At 43.7% G+C, this 21,317-nt stretch overlaps 1 protein-coding gene across 2 annotated transcripts in view; it reads left to right on the forward strand.

Moving 5' to 3' along the window:
• Nucleotides 1–16,690, forward strand: part of rpusd1 (RNA pseudouridine synthase domain containing 1) — a 28,435-nt gene extending 11,745 nt beyond the window's left edge. For both annotated transcript variants that reach the window (XM_060840355.1, XM_060840357.1), the window contains exon 6: nucleotides 15,756–16,690. In XM_060840355.1, the coding sequence (XP_060696338.1) occupies nucleotides 15,756–16,150 (395 nt within the window). In that variant the 3' untranslated portion in view covers nucleotides 16,151–16,690. The remainder of the gene's footprint in view (nucleotides 1–15,755) is intronic.
• Nucleotides 16,691–21,317: the final 4,627 nt, after the last annotated feature.

Below are 21,317 nucleotides of genomic sequence, written 5' to 3' on the forward strand. Positions count from 1 at the left end.
AGGTCACCCCACAACCTCATTACATTTTGTCCAAAGTTTACAGGTAGGTCTAAATAATTCTGTGGCACGGTCTGGCATTTCTGCCAGTGTCCTATCCAATATTTGTTCTTCTTCATCTCCTCCAACGATAAGTTGCCTAATGATTTATCTCACTGCTACTTGTGTAGCTCTTCCCTGTACAAATTGGCTGCCACATCAGTGGTTACAGTTTTAAAACAGTTCATTAGCTGTAAAGTGCTGTGGTGATTAAACAGAGTCGCCATTTAAATATAAATTCCAATTGTATGGAGGAACCAGTTTTTATATTGTTTGGCTTCTGGGACATATATTGGAATTAATCACAGATGCTGATGAACAAAGTATTCTCAGATACTTGCAAATCTTTCTTAGTTTACTTTTTTGCAGTCTCCATGGCATATACTTCATCCTGCTGGCTCAGTCATTCAGAGAAGACTAATGGTATACAAACTGGAAATGTTAGCTTACTGTTGGAAATATGTTGTTCTGTAAGTTTAGAATTGAGGTGCAATTTTTGTGTAAGTTGTTGAGAGTTTATGCCACACATGAAATAATCTCCAAGAAATAAGTTTTACGTTATAAATTATGAAATCAATAAGAACAGAAAGGAATGCAGTAAAGGAAACATGATGAATAGAGATGTCAGTGGAACTGAACAATGGAGGTACACTCATCCCATGTTAATACCAATATTGTTTGTTACCTGAGCAAATTATAGGTCATTCCATTTTTATTTGACAAATTGTTTGTGTATGCTTTACTTTCTTTGTGTTTCCATTTTCCCTTTCATTGCTCTGTTACATTAAGTACAATTCAGCCTTAAAAATTGGAGAGAATTTAATTCCTTCCTCTTTTGCCAGTTTGGTGGTAGATAAGTCTATTTAATGAGGTTGAAAAATACTGTGTGGTCCTCACCACATTTACACATCCACTAGATGTCCAAAGTGGAAGTGCTGGTGGGTCGTTTTCCTGCCCTGTCATTATTAAGGTCTAATTAAAAGCCTTATTCTGCTGCTGCTGAAATTAGCTCAGCAGTGGCTGACATGGGAGCCTCAAGTTGAACTGTCGCTGAAAAACGTCCAGGCCTCAGATGTTTATATTCAAATTCCACTTGTAAATATTTTGCATTCTTTTCTTTGCATTATTCATGTATACATCATTGTTATTTGTTGAGATGATTGTTGCCATGGAGTCAGGTGCATTTTTTAATGCGGAATAAACTGTGGGCAGAACCTATAGGGCTCTGGGGTGTGGTGAGAAATAGACAATAGACAATAGGTTCAGGAGTAGGCCATTCTGCCCTTCGAGCCTGCACCACTATTCAATATGATCATGGCTGATCATCCTTAATCAGTGTTCTGTTCCTGCCTTATCTCCACAACCCTTGATTCCACTATCCTCGAGAGCTCTATCCAACTCTTTCTTAAATGAATCCAGAGACTGGGCCTCCACTGCCCTCTGGGGCAGAGCATTCCACACAGCCACCACTCTCTGGGTGAAGAAGTTTCTCCTCTTCTCTGTCCTAAATGGTCTACCCCGAATTTTTAAGCTGTGTCCTCTGGTTCGGCACTCACCCATCAGCGAAACATGTTTCTTGCCTCCAGAGTGTCCAATCCTTTAATAATCTTATATGTCTCAATCAGATCCCCTCTCAGTCTTCAAAACCAAGGGTATACAAGCCCAGTCGCTCCAGTCGTTCAGTGTAAGGTGGCCCCGCCATTCCAGGAATTGACCTCGTGAACCTACGCTGCACTCCCTCAATAGCCAGAATGTCTTTCTTCAAATTTGGAGACCAGAACTGCACACACTACTCCAGGTGTGGTCTCACCAGGGCCCTGTACAGCTGTAGAAGAACCGTTTTGCTTCTATACTTAATCCCTCTTGTTATGAAGACCAGCATGCTATTAGCCTTCTTCACTATCTGCTGTACCTGCATGCTTACCTTCATTGACAAGAACTTCGAGGAGAAAGTGAGGTCTGCAGATGCCGGAGATCAGAGCTGAAAATGTGTTGCTGGAAAAGCGCAGCAGGTCAGGCAGCATCCAAGGAACAGGAGATTCGACGTTTCGGGCATAAGCCCTTCTTCAGGAATGAGCTTTCAAAGCAGTTTCGGCCCAGTCTCGAACAGGGGTTTCAAAGCAGTTTCGGCCCAGTCTCATTCCTGAAGAAGGGCTTATGCCCGAAACGTCGAATCTCCTGTTCCTTGGATGCTGCCTGACCTGCTGCGCTTTTCCAGCAACACATTTTCAGCTCTGGTGTACAAGAACACCCAGATCTCTTTGTACTGCCCCTTTACCTAAATTAATTACATTTAGGTAGTAATCTGCCTTCACCAAAGTGGATAACCATACATTTATCCACGTTAAACTGCATCTGCCATGCATCTGACCACTCACCTAACCTGTCCAGGTGACCCTGTAATCTCCTAACATCCTCCTCTCATTTCACCCTGCCACCCAGCTTAGTATCATCAGCAAATTTGCTAATGTTATTACTAATACCATTTTCTATATCATTAACATAAATTGTAAAAAGCTGCGGTTCCAGCACTGATCCCTGCAGTACTCCATTGGTCACTGCCTGCCATTCTGAAATGGAGCCGTTTATCACTACTCTTTGTTTCCTGTCAGCCAACCAACTTTTAATCCAAGTTAGTACTTTGCCCCCAATACCATGCACCCTAATTTTGCGCACTAACCTCCTATGTCGGACTTTATCAAAAGGTTTCTGAAAGTCCAGGTACACTACATCTACTGGATCTCCTTTGTCCATCTTCAGAGTTACAGCCTCAAAAAATTCCTGAAGATTAGTCAAGCATGATTTCCCTTTCATAAGTCCATGCTGACTCTGACCTATCCTGTTACTACTATCCAGATGTGTCGTAATTTCATCCTTTATAATTGACTCCAGCATCTTTCCCACCACTGAAATCAGACTAACTAATTTCCTGCTTTCTCTCTCCCACCCTTCTTAAAAAGTGGTACAACATTAGCCACCCTCCAATCCGCAGGAACTGATCCCGAATCTATCGAACTCTGGAAAATAATCACCAACGCATCCACGATTTCTCGAGCCACCTCCTTCAGTGCCCTGGGATGTAGACCATCAGGCCCCGGGGACTTATCAACCTTCAGACCTAACAGTCTCTCCAACACCAATTCCTGGCAAATATAAATTCCCTTCAGTTCAGGTCCTTCAGCCACTGTTACCTCAGGGATATTGCTTGTGTCTTCCCCAGTGAACACAGATCTGAAGTACCAATTCAATTCTCTGCCATTTCTTTATTCCCCATAATATATTCCCCTGTTTTTGTCTTCAAGGGCCCAAACCATTGTTTTGCCTTTCACATACCTAAAAAAGCTTTTACTATCCTCCTTTATATTTTTGGTCAATTTACCTTCGTACCTCATTTTTTCTCTGCGCATTTCCTTCTTAGTAATCCTCTGTTGTTCTTTAAAAGCTTCCTAGTCCTCCGTTTTCCCACTTATCTTTGCTATGTTATACTTTTTCTCTTTTAACTTTATATGCTTCTTAACTTCCCTTGTCAGCCACGGCCGCCCATGCCTCCTCCTAGGATCTTTCTTCCTTTTTGCAATGAACTGAGCCTGCATCTTCTGTATTATACACAGAAATATCTGCCATTGTTCCTCCACTGTCATCCTTGCTAATGTATTGCACCAGCTCCTCCCTCATAGCTCCATAGTTCCCTTTATTCAACGGAAATATTGTTACTTCCAATTGTACCCTCTCTGGAGAATTGCGTCTGAAGTATAGTGGGGCTTTTCTCAAGTCTAGAGCAATGAGCTGTATTTTTGCAACAGAATTTCAGGTATTGAGATGAGATTCTCGATGTTAACAAAGGTTTTGCTTGTTATCAATCTCACCTCATTAATATGCAGCTTCCTATCCTAACACCCAATGCGAGGCCAATCTTGAGAAGGAAGTTAGGGTGGGTACCTGGTGATTGTAAGTCACCACTTGTTCCTCTGGATCATTTTGGATATCCGGCACCAATGACTCGGGGTATTCTTGATAGGCACCAACTGCATGAACCCCCACTGGTGTCTGCCATCCTGACAGAAGCCTTATGATGCATCTTCAATCGACCTACAGGACACTCATAGCACTTTAAAGCCACACGTTAGGATGCAAAGGCAACTAGCATTGAAATGCTGCTCCAAGTATGTTTTGCCTATTTGGGCAGACATACAGCTCACAGACTGGGCCAGACTGCAAGTTCAGGGCTCTTTTGCTTGTCCTTGGACCCACTCAATCACTTAGTGCATATTTTGCTGCATTTACTGCCTATTTTGGTACACGAAGCACCAATTTTGATGCTCTCGGCATCCATGCCCTGCCTCTTCATGACTCTTTGCACTTTGCTCCCACCCAGCCAAAGTTACCAGGCTCACAGCATCCCTACCTTGCCGCAGCTTACCAAGCCAGGAAACTTGTCATGGCCATTCAGCAGTTCTCAGTCAAGTCAAGGGAGACAACCTTCAAACTAGAGGTACCCACACACTAAGTCAAGGGCAAAGACCTCAATGACCCAGATGGTAACTTCTGATCAAGCTGGCAGAGTCTGATGCATGGCCTCCGCTGGGGGAAGAGAATGTCCATCCCCTGTACCACATTGTCCACCAGATCTTCCTAGTGCCTGCTGGCAATGCAAGGAGACCCACATCTGCAGCAAATAATCTTTACTGTGCAGCTTGGACTGACCTTGTTGTCCACATGCACGATGGCCTTTTGAAAGGTGGCGTGAGCACCAGGGATGCCGGTCTATTTTGAGATATCTGGGCAGTAGTGAGTACTTCCCACTATGGCAGGTGATAGAATCGAGCTAGCACTATAGTGTGGGATAGATAGTTTATGGAGCTTGTTTGTTAAAATAGCATGAGAAAAACTCGCTAGGTTTCATGGAGAGAAGCCTGCATGAAACGTAATGAAATTGTCACTTGGCAAAATTATTGGAAGATTCAGCCCGACATGTTTTGCGTTTACTTTTTATTGAGTGTTCACATTAGCGTCCAGATTTTGCTGAACTTGCAAAATCAGTTTTCTACTGTACTGTAAAGGAGATTATCCAAGATTACACTCCCCATGAATATTCGAGATATTAGGGGCGGCACGGTGGCACATAGGGGCGGCACAGTGGCACAGTGGTTAGCACTGCTGCCTCACAGCACCAGGGACCTGGGTTCAATTCCCGCCTCAGGCGACTGACTGTGTGGAGTTTGCACATTCTCCCCGTGTCTGCGTGGGTTTCCTCCGGGTGCTCCGGTTTCCTCCCACAGTCCAAAAGATGTGCGGGTCAGGTGAATTGGCCATGCTAAAATTGCCCATAGTGTTAGGTAAGGGGTATCTGATGGGGTATGGGTGGGTTGCGCTTCGGCGGGTCGGTGTGGACTTGTTGGGCCGAAGGGCCTGTTTCCACACTGTAAGTAATCTAATCTAATCTAAAAATTGTAAGCGAACTCAAAGCATTTAAGGACTTTATTAGAAAACTTGAGCCTGAGGTACATCCACACCTGGACAGTATTGCCCCTGCCATTTAAGCCCCTCATTTTCTTATCTTGATTGACTGGCTGTATTAGGAGAAAGCGAGGACTGTAGATGCTGAAGATCTGAGTCAAAGAGTGATGTGCTAGAAAAGCACAGTCAGTAAGGCTGCATCCGAGGAGCGTAAGCCCTTCATCAGGAATAAGGCTTGTGGCCCAAGGAAGCTGAGGAATAAATGGGAGGGGGGGGGGGGGTGAGGCTAGGGGGTAGGTAGCTGGGAATGTGAAAGGTAGATAAAAGTGGCGGTGAAGATGATAGATTGGAGAGGAGGGTGGAGCGGATGGGGGGAAGGAAGATGGACAAATAGAACAGTTCAAGAGGGCGGTGCCAAGTTGGAAGGTTGTATCTGGTATAAGGTTGGGGGGAGGGGAAATGAGGAAACTGGTGAAATCCAAATTGATCCAGTATGGTTGGAGAGTCCCAAGGTGGAAAATGAGGCATTCTTCCTCCAGGCATCGGGTGGTTAGGGTTTGGCAGTGGAGGAGGCCCAGGACTTGCGTGTCCTTGGTGGCGTGGGAGGAGGATTTAAAGTGTTTGGCCACAGGGTGATGGGGTTGTTTAATCCGTGTGTCCTCTAAAACGTACCGCAAGTTGGCGTCCTTTCTCCCCAATATAGAGGCGACCACATTGGGAGCAACGGGCATAGTAGATGATGTGCGCGGAAGTACATGTAAATCTCTGTCGAATGTGAAAGGATCTTTTGAGGCCTTGGATGGAGGTGAGGGAAGAGTTGTGGACGCAAGTTTTGCATTTCTTATGGTGGCAGGGGAAGGTGCCAGGAGTGGAAGATGTCTTGGTGGGGGGCCGTGGATGTAACAAGGGAGTTGTGGAGGGAATGGTCTCTCCAGAATGCAGATAGGAGTAGGGAGGGAAATACATCCCTGGTGGTGGGGTCCGTTTGTAGGTGGTGGAAATGTCAGAGGATGATGCATTGTATCCGGAGATTGGTGCGGTGGAAGGTGAGGACCAGAGAGATTCTGTCCTTGTTGCGATTGGAGGGGTGGGGTTCACGGGTGGTGGTGCAGGAAGTGGAGGAGATGCACTGGAGGGCATCACCAACCATGTGGGAGGGGAAACTGCCATCTTTGAAGAAGGAGGCCACCTGGGATGTTCAATGGAATTGGACCTCCTGGGAGCAGATGCAGTGGAGGCAGAGGAATTGCGAATACAGGATAGCGTTTTTACAGGAGGCAGGATGGAAGGAGGTGTAGTCCAGGTAGCTGAGAGACTCGGTGGATTTATAGTAGATGTCCATGTTGAGTCAGTCCAGTCGCCGGAGATGAAGATGTCCAGGAAGGGGAGGGAGGTGTCTGAGATAGTCTTGAACTTGAGGTCAGCATGGAAGGTGTTTGTGAAGTTGCTGAACTGTTCAACCTCCTCGTGGGAGCACAAGGTGGCGCCAATACAATCATCGATGTAGTGAATGAGAAGGTGGGGAATGGTGTGTCGTAGCTGCGGAAGGTAGACTGTTGCACCTACCTGACGAAGAGGCAGGCATATCTGGTCTCCTCTACATTAGGGATACAGGACGCCAACTTGCGGAACATTTCAGAGAACATCTCTGGGGGACACACACAGTAAATAACCCCACCGCCCTATGACCAAATACTTTAACTTCCCGTCCCACACTGCCAATGACATGTAAGTCATGGACCTGCCCTACTGCCAAACCCTAACTACCTGACACCTGGAGGAAGAACGCCTTGTCTTCCACCTTGGGACCCTCCAACCACATGGGATCAAGTTGGATTTCACCAATTTCCTCATTTCCCCTCCCCCGGCCTTATCCCAGATCCAACTTTCTAACTCTACACTGCCCTCTTGAACTGTCCTACTTATCCATATTCCTTCCCAGCTATCCGCTCCAGTCTCCTCTCCGACCTATCACCTTCACCCCCTCCCCTCATCTACCTATCGCACTCCCAGGTACCTTTCTTTCCTCTCCCCCACCCCCACATCCCTCCCTTTTATCTCTCAGTCCCCTTGGGCCACAAGCCTCATTCCTGATAATTGACTGTATTCATAATATCCTAATACTAGGAACTTCCAACTCAGTCCTCTATGCATCTGATATGTCCTCCCTCTCAACTTATCATCCCTGTTCCCGAACTTTCTTGCAAGCTGTTGTTCCCTTTACTTATGCTGCAGTGTTTTACAAGGAAAACTACTGATCCTAGATAATGAATTGTAAAGATACATGTACTTATAAAAGCATTGTAATATGATGAATCTTCATAGCCTGCAAAACTATTACAAGTAGGAGCTGAAAATGTGTTGCTGGTTAAAGCACAGCAGGTCAGGCAGCATCCAAGGAACAGGAAATTCGACGTTTCGGGCCAGAGCCCTTCATCAGGAATGAGGAGAGGGTGCCAGGCAGGCTAAGATAAAAGGTAGGGAGGAGGGGCGATGGGGATGTGATAGGTGGAAGGAGGTCAAGGTGAGGGTGATAGGCCGGAGTGGGGTGGGGGCGGGGAGGTCAGGAAAGAGGATTGCAGGTTAGGAGGGCGGTGCTGAGTTCAAGGGAATCGACTGAGACAAGGTGGGGGGAAGTAGGAGCCTGCCACCAAATGGCATATCGCCCATCTTGCCACAGACATGCTATTGACATAATCTCTAAGTCTAAATCGAGAAAGTGAAAGTTCAGCTCCAACTAATTAAGTTACTGGTCTGACCATGGTTCTCACTTTCGAAGCCCCGTAAAGTTCACCCCGTGGTCTACAGATTGTGTCTTAAGAGCAACTTCAATTTATTCAGCACCTTTAACTTGCTAGGATGCTCCAAGGCACCTCACGGGGACATTATCAAAAGTAAATTAACAGCAAGGGACCTGGGGAGACAATGTGGTGACCAGCTTCATCAATGGTAGGTTTTAAGGAGCATCTTAAAGCAGGAGAGAGAGAGAGAGAGAGGCGGAGAGGGTGATGAAGGAAATTCCAGAGCTGAGGGCTTAGTGGTGAAGGCATAACTGCTGTTTGGGGGTGTGCAAGAAGCTGGAATTGAGAAGAACAGACATCTTGGAGAGTTGTAAGGCTGAAGGAAGAATGAGGCTGGGAAGGAAACTACTAGACCTTTATTGTGTTTAAAAACTAAAAGCACTGTGGATGCTGTAAATCAGTACAAAGGTAGAAATTGCTTGGAAAGCTGGGCAGGTCTGGTAGCATCTGTGGTGAGAAATCAGAATTAAGTTTCCCTTCTTCAGCTGGTAGCTAGGAAAATGTTGGTTTATATGCAGAAGAATCGGGCAAGAGGGGTAAGGAGTAAACAGTAGGATGGGGATAGAGCCCAAAGAGAGAGGAGTAGTTAGATAAATGAAGGAGTGGTAACATTCTGGCTAGAAGGGTGAATAACTGTTCATGGAGACTGCTGGTGGCTAACAATGAGTTGTGTGTAACAGCAGACAATGTGATAACAAGGCCTGGTATGTGGGGGTTGAGGTAAGGACATGGGAGAGCTCAGGCCCTAAAATTATTAAACTCAGTATTGCACCTCAGTCTTCATATTAAGTTCCTTTTGAAGTGAAGTATAACACTGCTTCGATGGATTATCAACAGAATAAACACCCTTTTATCTACACTCGATCTGTTCATTCAGAACTGTTGGCATACATTAGTCATCTCAATATCCTCCTTGGAACTGACCGCACTCTGTGCTCAGATCCAACCATAAATTGAATTGAATTTATTTATTGTCACGTGTACCGAGGCACAGTGAAAAGCTTTGTCTTGTGAGCAACACAGGCAGATTAGATAGTTAAGTAGCATAGATAAGTAAGTAATAGGTAAACAGCAGCAAAAACAAAAACACATACAGACGAAGGCTTTATATGACTGGAAGGCTGCAGGGTGCCCAGGGGGAAAATGAGGTGCTGTTCTTCCAGCTTCTGCTGAGCTTCGCTGGAACACTGCAGCAAGTCTGAGACAGAGATTAGATTAGATTCCCTACAGCGTGGAAATAGGCCCTTCGGACCAACAAGTCCACACCGACCCTCCAAAGAGCAATTCACCCAGACCCATTCCCCTACATCTAACACTATGGGCAGTTTAGCATGGCCAATTCACCTAACCTGCACATCTTTGGACTGTGGGAGGAAACCGGAGCACCCAGAGGAAACCTATGCAGACATGAGGAGAAAGTGTAAACTCCACACAGACAGTTGCCTGAAGTAGGAATTGAACCCGGGTCCCTGGCACTGTGAGGCAGCAGTGCTAACCACTGAGCCACCGTGTCGCCCAGCGATGTTGCCAGGGAACAGGGTGGGGTGTTAAAGTGTGAGGCAAATGGAAGCTCAGGGTCTTTTTTTGCAAGTGTTCTGCAAAGCAGTCACAAAGTCTATGCTTCATATGCCCAATGTGGACAAGGCAACATTGTGAGCAGCAAATGCAGTAGACTGGAATGTCTGAAGTGCAGGTAAAGGCTGCTTCACCTGGAAGGTGTGTCTGGACCCCTGGATAGTGATGAGAGAGGAAGGAAACGGGCAGGTGTTACACCTTCTGTGGTTGTAGCAGAAAGTGTCGTGGGGTGGGGGGGGTGGCGGGTTATATGTGAGGCGGTGGTGGTGTTGGGAATGAGGGAGGAGTAGACCGGGATGTCCCAGAGAGAATGGTGTCTGCAGAAGGAGGAGAGGAGGGGAATATATGTCTGGTAGTGCGTCTCGCTGGAGGTGGCGGAAATGATGGCCAATGATTCTCTGGTAGGTGAGGACAAGGACAACCCAATTGCTGTTGTGGGAAGGAAGAGGGGGTGAGGGTTAAAGTGCAGGCGATGGTCCAGACCCTGCTGAGGGCCCTCTTAACTACGGTGCTGGGGAATCATCGATTGAGGAAGAAGATGGGCATTTAGGAGGTTCCCTTTTTGAAGTTGGCATCATTGGAACAAAAGCAATGGAGACTGAGGAACTGGAAAAATGGAACAGAGTCTTTTTAATAAACAGGGTATGAGAATGTATCAGGTAAAAACAATGACTGCAGATGCTGGAAACCAGATTCTGGATCAGTGGTGCTGGAAGAGCACAGCAGTTCAGGCAGTATCCAACGAGCAGCGAAATCAACGTTTCAGGCAAAAGCCCTTCTTCAGGAATAAAGGCAGTGAGCTGAAAGCATGGAGAGATAAGCTAGAGGAGGGTGGGGTGGGGAGAGAGTAGCATAGAGTACAATGGGTGAGTAGGGGAGGAGATGAAGGTGATAGGTCAGGGAGGAGAGGGTGGAGTGGATAGGTGGAAAAGAAGATAGGCAGGTTGGACAAGTCCGGACAAGTCATGGGGACAGTGCTGAGCTGGAAGTTTGAAACTAGGATGAGGTGGGGGAAGGGGAAATAAGGAAGCTGTTGAAGTCCACATTGATGCTCTGGGGTTGAAGTGTTCCAAGGCGGAAGATGAGGCGTTCTTCCTCCAGGCATCTGGTGGCGATGGAGCGGCGGTGAAGGAGGCCCAGGACCTCTATGTCCTCGGCCGAGTGGGAGGGGGAGTTGAAATGTTGGGCCACGGGGCGGTGTGGTTGATTGGTGCGGGTATCTCGGAGATGTTCCCTAAAGCGCTCTGCTAGGAGGGGCCCAGTCTCCCCAATGTAGAGGAGACCGCATCGGGAGCAACTGATACAATAAATGATATTAGTGGATGTGCAGGTAAAACTTTGATGGATGTGGAAGGCTCCTTTAGGGCCTTGGATAGAGGTGAGGGAGGAGGTATGGGCACAGGTTTTACAGAATGTATCATCCAAGTAACTGTGGGAGTTGGTGGGTTTATATTGGTGGCCAGTCTATCCCCAGAAATGGAAATAAAGATGTGGAAGAAGGGAAGAGAGGAGTCAAGAGATAGAATAGGTGAAGGTGGAAATTGGAAGCGAAATTAATAAACTTTTCCAGTTCTGGACGACAGAGAGAGAGAGAGAGAGAGAGAGAGAGAGAAGCAGCACCAATGATAACATCGGTATACTGGAGAATGATTTGTGGGTGTCGGCCGGAATAGGGCTGGAATGTTCCATGTACCCCACGAAGAGACAGACCCAACTGGGGCCCATGCGAGACCTATGGTCACCCTTCTGACCTGGAGAAAATGTGAGGAGTTAAGAGAGAAGTTGTTCAGGGTGAGGATGAGCTCGGCCAGGCAGAGGAGAGGGGTGGTGGATGGGGATGTTCAGGCCTTTGCTCCAGGAAGAAGCAGAGAGCCCTGGTGGGGGATGGGTGTGTAAAGTGTGTGTACCACTTTCATGGTAAAGAGGAGGCGGCTGGGGCCTGCAAACTGGAAATTCCAGAACTGGCGTAAAGTGTCAGAGGAATCACGGATGTTAGTGGGAAGAGACTGGACCAGGGGAGAAAAGATGGAGTCAAGGTAGGAAGCGATGGGTTTTATGGGGAAGAAGCAGGCAGAAACAATGGGTTTGCCCGGGCAGCCCTGTTTGTAAATTTTGGGAAGGAGCTAGAAGTGAGCTGTGTAGGGTTGGGGGGCTGTCAGCTTGGCGTCAGTGGAGGGGAGATCGCCAGATGAAATGAGGTCGGTGACCATGGTTGACACAATGGCCCGATATTCCATCGTGGGGTCGTAGTCCAAGGGAGATAGAAGTAAGTATCTGAGAGCTGGCACTCAGCATCTGCGATGTGGAGCTCAGTATGCCGGACAATAACAGGACCACGCTTATCAAGCAGGCTTAATAACAAAGTCGTGGTTGGATCTGAGCACAGAGTGCAGTTAGTTCCTGTGAGGATAGGTTGGAATAGATAAGGGGAAAGAGAAATTGAGGTGACTAATTTTATGTAGAGAATTCTGAATGAACAGATCGAGTGTAGGCGAAAGGTTGTTTATTCTGTTGATAATCCATTGAAGCAGTGTTATACTTCACTTAAAAGGAACTTAATCTGAAGACTGAGGGGCAAATATGGCAACTGTTCCATTTCTATATTGCTGAGCAAAAACTACTATATGCCTAAAAATTTAGAATTCAGTTGAAAAATATTAATTGAGCTGTATTTCCTACATTACAGCAGTAGCTGTGCTTGCATAAGCTAGAAGAAGAGCATCTCAGTTTCCACTTGGGGACCCTGCAGCATTCTGGACTCAATATGGAAATTAATATATTTGGAACCTGAACACCACCTTCCAAGTCTTTTATCCACATCCCAAGCTCTGTCATGACAGCCAATTCATTTTCACCTACTTATCAGCTTTTGTATGTAACAAAGGCTCATTTAGTCCACTTGACCCTGCTAAAGCCTCCTGGCTTACAATCAACCATCCCTTTGCCTAATATACTCTCTCTGGGTGCCATCTTCACTTAACCAATCACTCTTTAAGCAAACCCCCTACCCCCTCCCCCACCAACATCAGCATAAATGCTACTTTTTCCAGCTGCAATCAATTATGTGGAAGGGACACTGAGCTCAAAACATTAACTCTGCTTTCTCTCCACAGATGCTGCCAGACCTGTTGAGTTTCTCCAGCAATTTCTGTTTTTGTTTCAAAAGTACTTAACTGGCCTCACAATGTCCTAAATGTGCGATAGAGTATATAAATGCATGTTCTTTGTTCCTTTAATTTGCAGAAAACTTGTAATCAGATGACTAATTTGAGAGCCAGGCTAATTAGTTTCCGTCAAATACTATCTTGGCTCTTTTCGTCCTTTGTATGAGGTAATGGATACCATTGAGTTTGCAGATGCTTTCAGAAAAGTATGTTTTATTTCTCCCTTTGCTGCATAAATGAATTGGTGCACAAACACATAATTGTACATAATACCCATTGTTTTATAATACTGTGGACATCCATCACATTCTCAAGGGAAATTGCAAATGAGAAAAATTGCTGCCTTGCCAATGGTGCTCACATCCCAGAAATGAATATTAAAAAAAACATGCAGGTTATCGTAGTGTTTCTGTCACAGAGCTAGTTATCCAGAATCTCAGACTGATAAAATTATAACCAAACCTGATAGCTACATTTGGAATAAAAAGTTAATATGATGACTGCAAAGCTATCAATTATTGTGACTGGTTCACTAATGCCCTTTTAGGAAGGGAGACTACTTTTATGTAAATACAGTTCAATAACAATGTGATTGACTTTGAAATGACCCAGCAGAACCACTAAATTACATCAAATAAGAAAAAAGTACATGAACATAACTGGACAGAGCGCTTGACGCTGGCCTCAGTCTTGGATTTTTACATAACAAAGGCATATATAGTTCCACTTGACCCTGCTAAGCCCTCCTGGACCTTTTCAAAATGAGGAGAGCTGCCCAGAGACTAGTCAAGTCTGACTGATGTAGAATGCTATAAGCATGTCGATCAGCCAAGGTTCCAGATTCTTTTGTTACACATTAGCAGGGCAAACCCATAAGAGGGGGTATCGGAGTGGCGTGCAGCCAAGAGCAGGGTTGTCCCTAAAATCTCATTGAATCAGGTAAAATAAAGCAAGGAAACCTCTTGCATATTGTCTACCCTCATTGAAAGAAGCACTGGGTAGTCAAGATTTATGACAGCAACTCACCAAGCATTCTTTGACACTATCTTTCCAAACTTGCGGCTTTTACTATCTAGAAGGAAAAGGGCAGCCAATGCTTAGGAACACTGTTATCTGCACATTCCCTGACAGGTTGTGTTCCACTTTGACTAAGAACTCTTATCATCTGCCATTCTTTCACTGTCAAGGAGTCAAAAATCTTGAACTCCCTTCCTAACAGCACTATGAATGTGCCTATGTAGTGTTAGACTCGAGAGGTGCAATAGACATTATTACCACCTCAAGGGAAATTAAGGACAGGCAAAAACTGATAATAACTTAATAGTGATCTCCATACCCTGTACATAAAAAAAATGAAAAATATTTACAGAACACATTTTCATGCAGTGAAAATTCTGTCAGGCCCACAAAACAAAAAGATGATCGATTGTTTCAAAAGATATGTTTGCTTAAATTTTGAAATGGGCTTTGCTACACTAGACAGAGGCTCATAAACTAAAGTGAATCATTTTTAATGGGTCTTTCATACGGTCAGTCTCATGATTTGAGTTAACTAGATTCCTGCAACGTTGCAATCAACAAGTACCAGGAAAGAGATCTGAAATAACTACCCTCCTGGCATCTCTCACTTTCCATGGCTGGTCATTGCAGTCAAATCAACACAAAAGAGCAGTATAAAATATATATCCTCAGCAGGATCTGGTAAACAACAGGGAGCTAAAAAACATACCTGAAGTGATGCTAATGACCCAACAGTTGTCTCATCCAGTGAACAACAGTTTTTGATCACATGTATAGAAGCTACCTCGTAAAGTAAAGTGAAGCATTCTTAATGGGCCTTTCATCTGATTGAAAAAATACTCTTGGTCCTTGAAGAAAGGTACAATTGGTCAATTTTCAACCATTGCTTCAATCTGATAACAATCTTGTCTACTATTAACGTTGAGACCCCCAACAGAAAATCACATTCCAGGCCAAGCTATGCCTGCCTTAAGTCCACAAACTCTTTAAAGCTTAGTTCGCTAGATGATTCTTGTTATCAGTGGAAAAATGGACCAAGTCCGTAAACTAACATCGTTTTTACTGTGCCTTTGTTAAATTGAGAAGCAATTTTGAAACTTCAGCCAACTGCACCCACCTGAATTTGAACGTCTGTGAAGCCCTTGATGCTGACTTCCTGCACTCTGACAAAAAATGTGATTTAATATCAATCTCTTTGATTTATAAGTCATTCGTATTTGTAGCTTCTTGTGGGTTTTTTCTTTATTTCTTCTTTGCATTTTTGTGTGTGCGTATGTATTGCAATAATCAAACCTCCCTCATCCCTCCTGTCCCCAATAAAAGTTTGAGTAAACCACACTTTTGGTTTAAAACCTCAAGCCAGTTTGAAAAAGAAAAGTTGGACTTCAAAGTAAAAATGTTTGGAGGAAACACTCCACGGGCGATTTCAAAAAAGGAAAGGAATATTTAATACAAAACTTTACTTATGGACAGAAAAGGAAAACAATTAATAGTTTTCGAATTACTCCTCCGTGTAATCATGATGCTTACAGAAAGTACCAGACAAACAAAATATTTAGAGATGCAAGTGGACTGGTGATATTGCCATACTTGTTCATATCAGTAATGTTGCTTATTTGGATTCCGAACTGTGAAACAAAGATAGTTTCTTTGCGGTTGCTGCAGAGATGCCTCACTTCAGTGTGTCTTGTTATTTATTTAGGCCGCACACACCAACTGAGGGTCCACTGCTTGGCTGTGGGCCATCCCATAGTTGGCGACTTCACCTACAGTTTGAAGACTGACAGTAACCCTTATCGCATGATGCTACATGCGTATTATCTGCGGATCCCCATGGAGGGAGAGCTCATAGAGGTGACCACAGCTGACCCGTTTACACACTTGATAGACAGCAACTTGGAACTGGACTCATGGGTCAATAACTTACATGACATTATCAAAAGACTATCAAACAGCAAGTCGGTGATGGACCAATGTGACAGGGACAGCATGCTTGGGATTCAAGCAGAGGAAGCACCAGTGAAGAAGACAAGTGAAGAGACAGAGGAAGAGAGAGAGAAGTGCTTGCAATGGTTAAGTGAATGGACAATGAGTTAATATTAATAACAGCCTTGATTGGAAGCTGTATATTTGCATTTTCTAAGAGGTGTGGAGAACGTATGGTCAGTTAGCTGTCCAGTTACGTTTTGATTAACATGATGTTTTTAACTTGTTGGTAAGGGCCAATGAAATCAATTTCCCCTCCCTGGCTGAATGTTTTCTTTCTCCAGCCCAGCCTTTGTGTTCTGATAACTTCACGCATTGACACAGGTGGACAGATTTTAACCACAAATTGTTTTTAAAATAAAATATCCAGTTCTGACCAAACACCAAGAAAGTATAATAGAAGCCACTGAAGTACTATACTCAGTTTATATGGACATCTTACTGCAAACCAATTTCTCCTAGTTGGTTTCCTGTGTACCAGTCCATTGGTTTTATCAAACAGATAGCTCCTGTCCATCCAGTGAGATGGAACAACTGCTGTTGACAGATGACCATCAGGTTTGCTTGTGTGATGACGGAATGGATGAGTTTTCTGTGAACTGAAATGTTGGATTAACTCACAAGTGTTCAAATAAAAATCATTTGTAACAAGTTGTTCACTTGAGTTAGCCTTATGTAAAGGTAGTCAAAATTGCATTATAGAATTAGGCCATTCGTACTGCTGTGTGGTCATTTTCTGCTCCACACAAGCTACCTTCCAGTCTAATTAATCTCATCTCAAGCAATTAAGAAAACAAATGGACCATTGGCCTTTATTGCAATAAGACTTGAATATATGAACAAAGACGCCTTGCTGCAACTATATAGAGTCTGTGCTGAGTATTATGTGTAGTTGTGGTATTCTTGAAGAAAGATGTGCGTACCCTAGAGAATGTGCAATTAAGGATATTCAAACTGATTCCTAGAATTGAGGGATTGTCCTATAAGGAAAGACTAAACAGACTGGACCCATTACTCTTGAGAATTTTGAAAAATAAGTCATGACCTCATTAAAGCAATCCAAATAGTTCATATTAAAAACGTCATGAGAAAACTGCAAAACATCAATATAACGCAAAAAAAAGTCTTGAAATATAAGATCCATTATGCACTCATTGAATATTGGAATATGCGAGGTCTTGCACTTTGGAAAAAAGAATAAAAGCATAGACTACTTTCTAAACGGTGAGAAAATTCGTAAAGCCAAAGTACAAAGGGATCTGGGAGTGCTAGTCGAGGATTCTCTAAAGGTAAACATGCAGGTTGAGTCTGATTAAGAAAGTGAATGCAATGTTGTCACTTCTCTCAAGAAGGTTGGAATATAAAAGCATCGTTGTGCTACTGAGACTTTATAAAGCTCTGGTTAGGCCCCATTTAGAGTACTGTGTCCAGTTTTGGTCCCCACACCTCAGGAAGGACATACTGGCACTGGAACGTGTCCAGCGGACATTCACACGGATGATCCCTGGAATGGTTGATCTAACATATGAGGAACGGCTGAGGATCCTGGGATTGTATTCATTGGCGTTTAGAAGATTAAGGGGAGACTTAATAGAGACATACAAGATAATACATGGCTTGGAAAGGGTGCACGCTAGGAAATTGTTTCCATTAGGCGAGGAGACTAGGACCCGTGGACACAGCCTTAAAATTAGAGGGGGTCAATTCAGAACAGAAATGCGGAAACATTTCTTCAGCCAGAGATGGTGGGCTGTGGAATTCACTGCCGCAGAGTGCAGTGGAGGCCGGGACGCTAAATGTCTTCAAGGCAGAGATTGATAGATTCTTGATGTCTTGAGGAATTAAGGGCTACTTGGAGAATGCGGGTAAGTGGAGTTGAAATGCCCATCAGCCATGATTGAATGGCGGAGTGGACTCGATGGGCCAAATGGCCTTTCTTCCACTCCTATGTCTTATGGTCTTATCTCAAAAGTGTTAAGCAGCATTCTCTGCCTTGATTTCTTATGATTTGAATATGCTGGTGTTGGATTGGGTGTACAAAGTTAAAAATCACCTAGTGTGGTTCCAGTTAAACCTGTTGGACTATAAGCTGGTGTTGTGTGATTTTTAACTTTGATTTCTTATGTTCTTAACAGCATATACCTTGATTTCTTTCTTCCTCTTGTAGCTATCTGGCTTCCCATAAATTGGATTTATTCTATTTATCAGGATCATATTACATGCTAGCAAGTATTTCAACATTTTTTGGGTAGGTTGATTTCACCTGCTTTCTTAGTGGATTTAGTGTGATAGTTGTATTTATGGCCCCTAGTGCCTACTAGTGGAAACATCTTTAATTTATTAATATATCTTCTCTAATTTATTTAATTCAAGTTAGTTCAAACAATATTCATCATGAACACTCCATCCATAAGGACCAGTGAAACAAAATTCCCTGCTTTTTTGTTCACTTGATCTTTAAAGAGAACTTGCTTGTCTCAAAACAAACACTGAAAGAAAAGTTCACTGTTTAATCAATTTTTTTTTTAACCCGTGGAATGGATTTTCACTACTGAAACCTGAAGCTCAAATCAGAATATTTCTCACCTTGGCAGATCTACTTTGGTTTAAAGGCCACTGTTTTGCTTCAGAAAATCGGGGGCAGAATCATCATTGGGCCTGTCTTGCCCAGAAGATGATCTGAGGAAATCACAAGAGTGAATATTAAGATTATGATGGGCTTATGCCCAAAACATTGACTGTCCTGTTCCTCAGATGCTGCTTGACCTGCCGTGCTTCTCCAACGCCACACTTTTCGATTCTGACCCTCCAACATCTGCAGTTCTCACTTTCTCCTAGTGAGGTGAGCAGGTTAAAACGTGGCCTTAGTTGGTTTAAAAGCCACTCAACCTTTTAGCCCCACCACCACCTACCACTCCACCCAGTGACCTTTCCGATGCGAAATCATGACCCCTATATGCTCCTCAAAACCACTGTTGCCTCTGTGCTTTATCCTGCATAGTGCCAAGTGCTTGAGTGTTGTTGGAGCTGTACTCATCCATGCAAGTGGGGAGTTTTCCATCACATAGGTAGCTTGTGTCTTACAGATGGTAATAGGCTTTAGGGAATCAGGAAGTGAGTTATTCGCTGCAAAAGTTTTACCCATTGTCTTGTTCTTATAGCCACCGTGTTTATTTGATGCTGGATGTACAAGACAGTTTCTCTAAAGCAGGGAGTTAATTTAGGACTGTTAAATATAGCTTACCTTAATTAAAGGAGTTTAGTTTTAAAATTCCAGGCCAGACGTGTTTGGTTGAAACCCTGAAAGGGATACTTGAAGCTGAGAAAGTCTTAAGTTCTTGCAACCTCTTTTATCAGGCAGAAGATACAAAAGCTTAGACACATGGCCAACAGGTTCAAGAACAGCTTCTTCCTCATTGTTATTCAATTGTTGGATGGGCCTCTGAAATTTCCGTTCTAATGTTGGGTCTTGCTTTTGCGCACCTTCTGTGCAGCCGTAATCTTCTATGCCTCACTCTGGTTAAGTATCCTGTGATCTGTATGTCATTGTATGTTATGATGTTCCTGCACTGCACCCAAAGCAAAACTTTTCACTGTACTCAGGTACATGTGACATCAATAAATTAAATAAAAACTCCAGGAATAGGCTATCAAGGAGTGCTGTTAGGATTAATAGGATTGTATTAGACCATGTGTTTCAAAATCTTTGAATTGTGTTATATGTAAATTATTTGGTGTATTCTATTTTATTAGTCTTAAGTTCTTTTGTGTTATAAAATCCAGCTTTATTGTTGAACCCAAGTCTTCAGCATTGTATGCTGTTTTTCAAGGAAAAGCCACTTTTTTGACTTCAAATAAAGAACAAAATATAAGCTGTCAAGTCAGATTTCAATCTGGATTCAGACTTATTCAATAATAATATTAGTTGTAATTTACACCACTTGCCAGTTGTTGGCAAAAGCCTGGATAGTTTCCAGACTTTGCTGCATTTGGACATGGAATGCTTTAACATCTAAGGAGTCATGAATTGTGATGAACATTGTGCAATCATCAGAGAACATCTCACTTCTGGTCTTATGATGAAGAGATGGTGATTGGTGAAAGAGCTGACCTTGAGAAACGCTTACAGGAATATCCTGGAGGTGAGATGATTGACCTCCAACAACCACAATCGTCTTCCTTTATGCTGGGTATGACTCCCAACCAGTAGAGAGTTTACCCCTTGACTCTCATTGACACGTTCAGTTAAATGCTGCTTTGATGTTGAGGGCAGTGACTCTCATCTTAACTCTAGAATTCAGCTCTTTTATCCTTGATTAAATCAGGAATTGAGTGGCTCTAGCAGAGCCCAAACCAAGCATCAGTGAGCAGGTCATTGCTACGCAAGTGTTCCTTGATAGCATTGTTGATTTTACTGACAAAAGACAGTAGACTGACAGGTTGGTAATTGGTTGGGTTCTATTTCTTCTGTCTTTTGTCAAGGACAACCTGGAAAATTTCCACTTTGTAGGTTATATGCCAGCGTTGTAGCTATACTGAAACAGCTTGTCTAGGGCCGCAGCACGTTCTCAGCAGATGTCATCAATATTAATGCTGGAATGTTGTTGGGGCTTTGACTGCAGCTATTTCTTGACATCACATGGAGTGAATGATATTGGCTGACAACTGGCATGTGGGTGCTTGGCACATCCAGAGGTCGGGCAAGATGGGTCATCCACTCAGCATATCCCTTTCAACTTTCTCTTTCTTGTTCAAACCAAAGATGAAAATAAAATCTCTGCAACGTTGATGTCATGAGACAAACAGGATGTGAAAAACATAACATTTAAATGAAAACATTGGTTGAGAAAGTGTTAATCAGGACTGTCTTATCAATGTGATTATAACTTTGCTGGAAATTGTAAATGGGACAGCAGCTAGTGGTCTGCTCTAGTCCAGCGTACTGAGCTCATGCCCTTGAGGTATGAATTCAAATCCCACCACGGCAGCTGGCAGAATTTAATGCCAACTCTATAACTGATAACAGGAATAAAATGCTAGTATCATAAAACTATCAGATTTTTGAAAAAGAAGGACATTTATGTCCATTTAGGAAGGAAATCTGCTGTCCTACTAGGTCTGGTTGACACAAGACTCAAGGTCCACAAGAAATTGCCCTGTGAATAGCCTGAGGAAGCTACACCTTTCTATAGGAGATTTTAGATTTCCACCATCTCGAGGGCAGTTATGGATAGGCAATAAATGCCAGCTTTGGCAGCAACACTTGCACTCCAAGAAA

The sequence above is a fragment of the Hemiscyllium ocellatum genome, chromosome 20 (assembly GCF_020745735.1).
Source record: "Hemiscyllium ocellatum isolate sHemOce1 chromosome 20, sHemOce1.pat.X.cur, whole genome shotgun sequence".
Lineage (NCBI taxonomy): Eukaryota > Metazoa > Chordata > Chondrichthyes > Orectolobiformes > Hemiscylliidae > Hemiscyllium > Hemiscyllium ocellatum.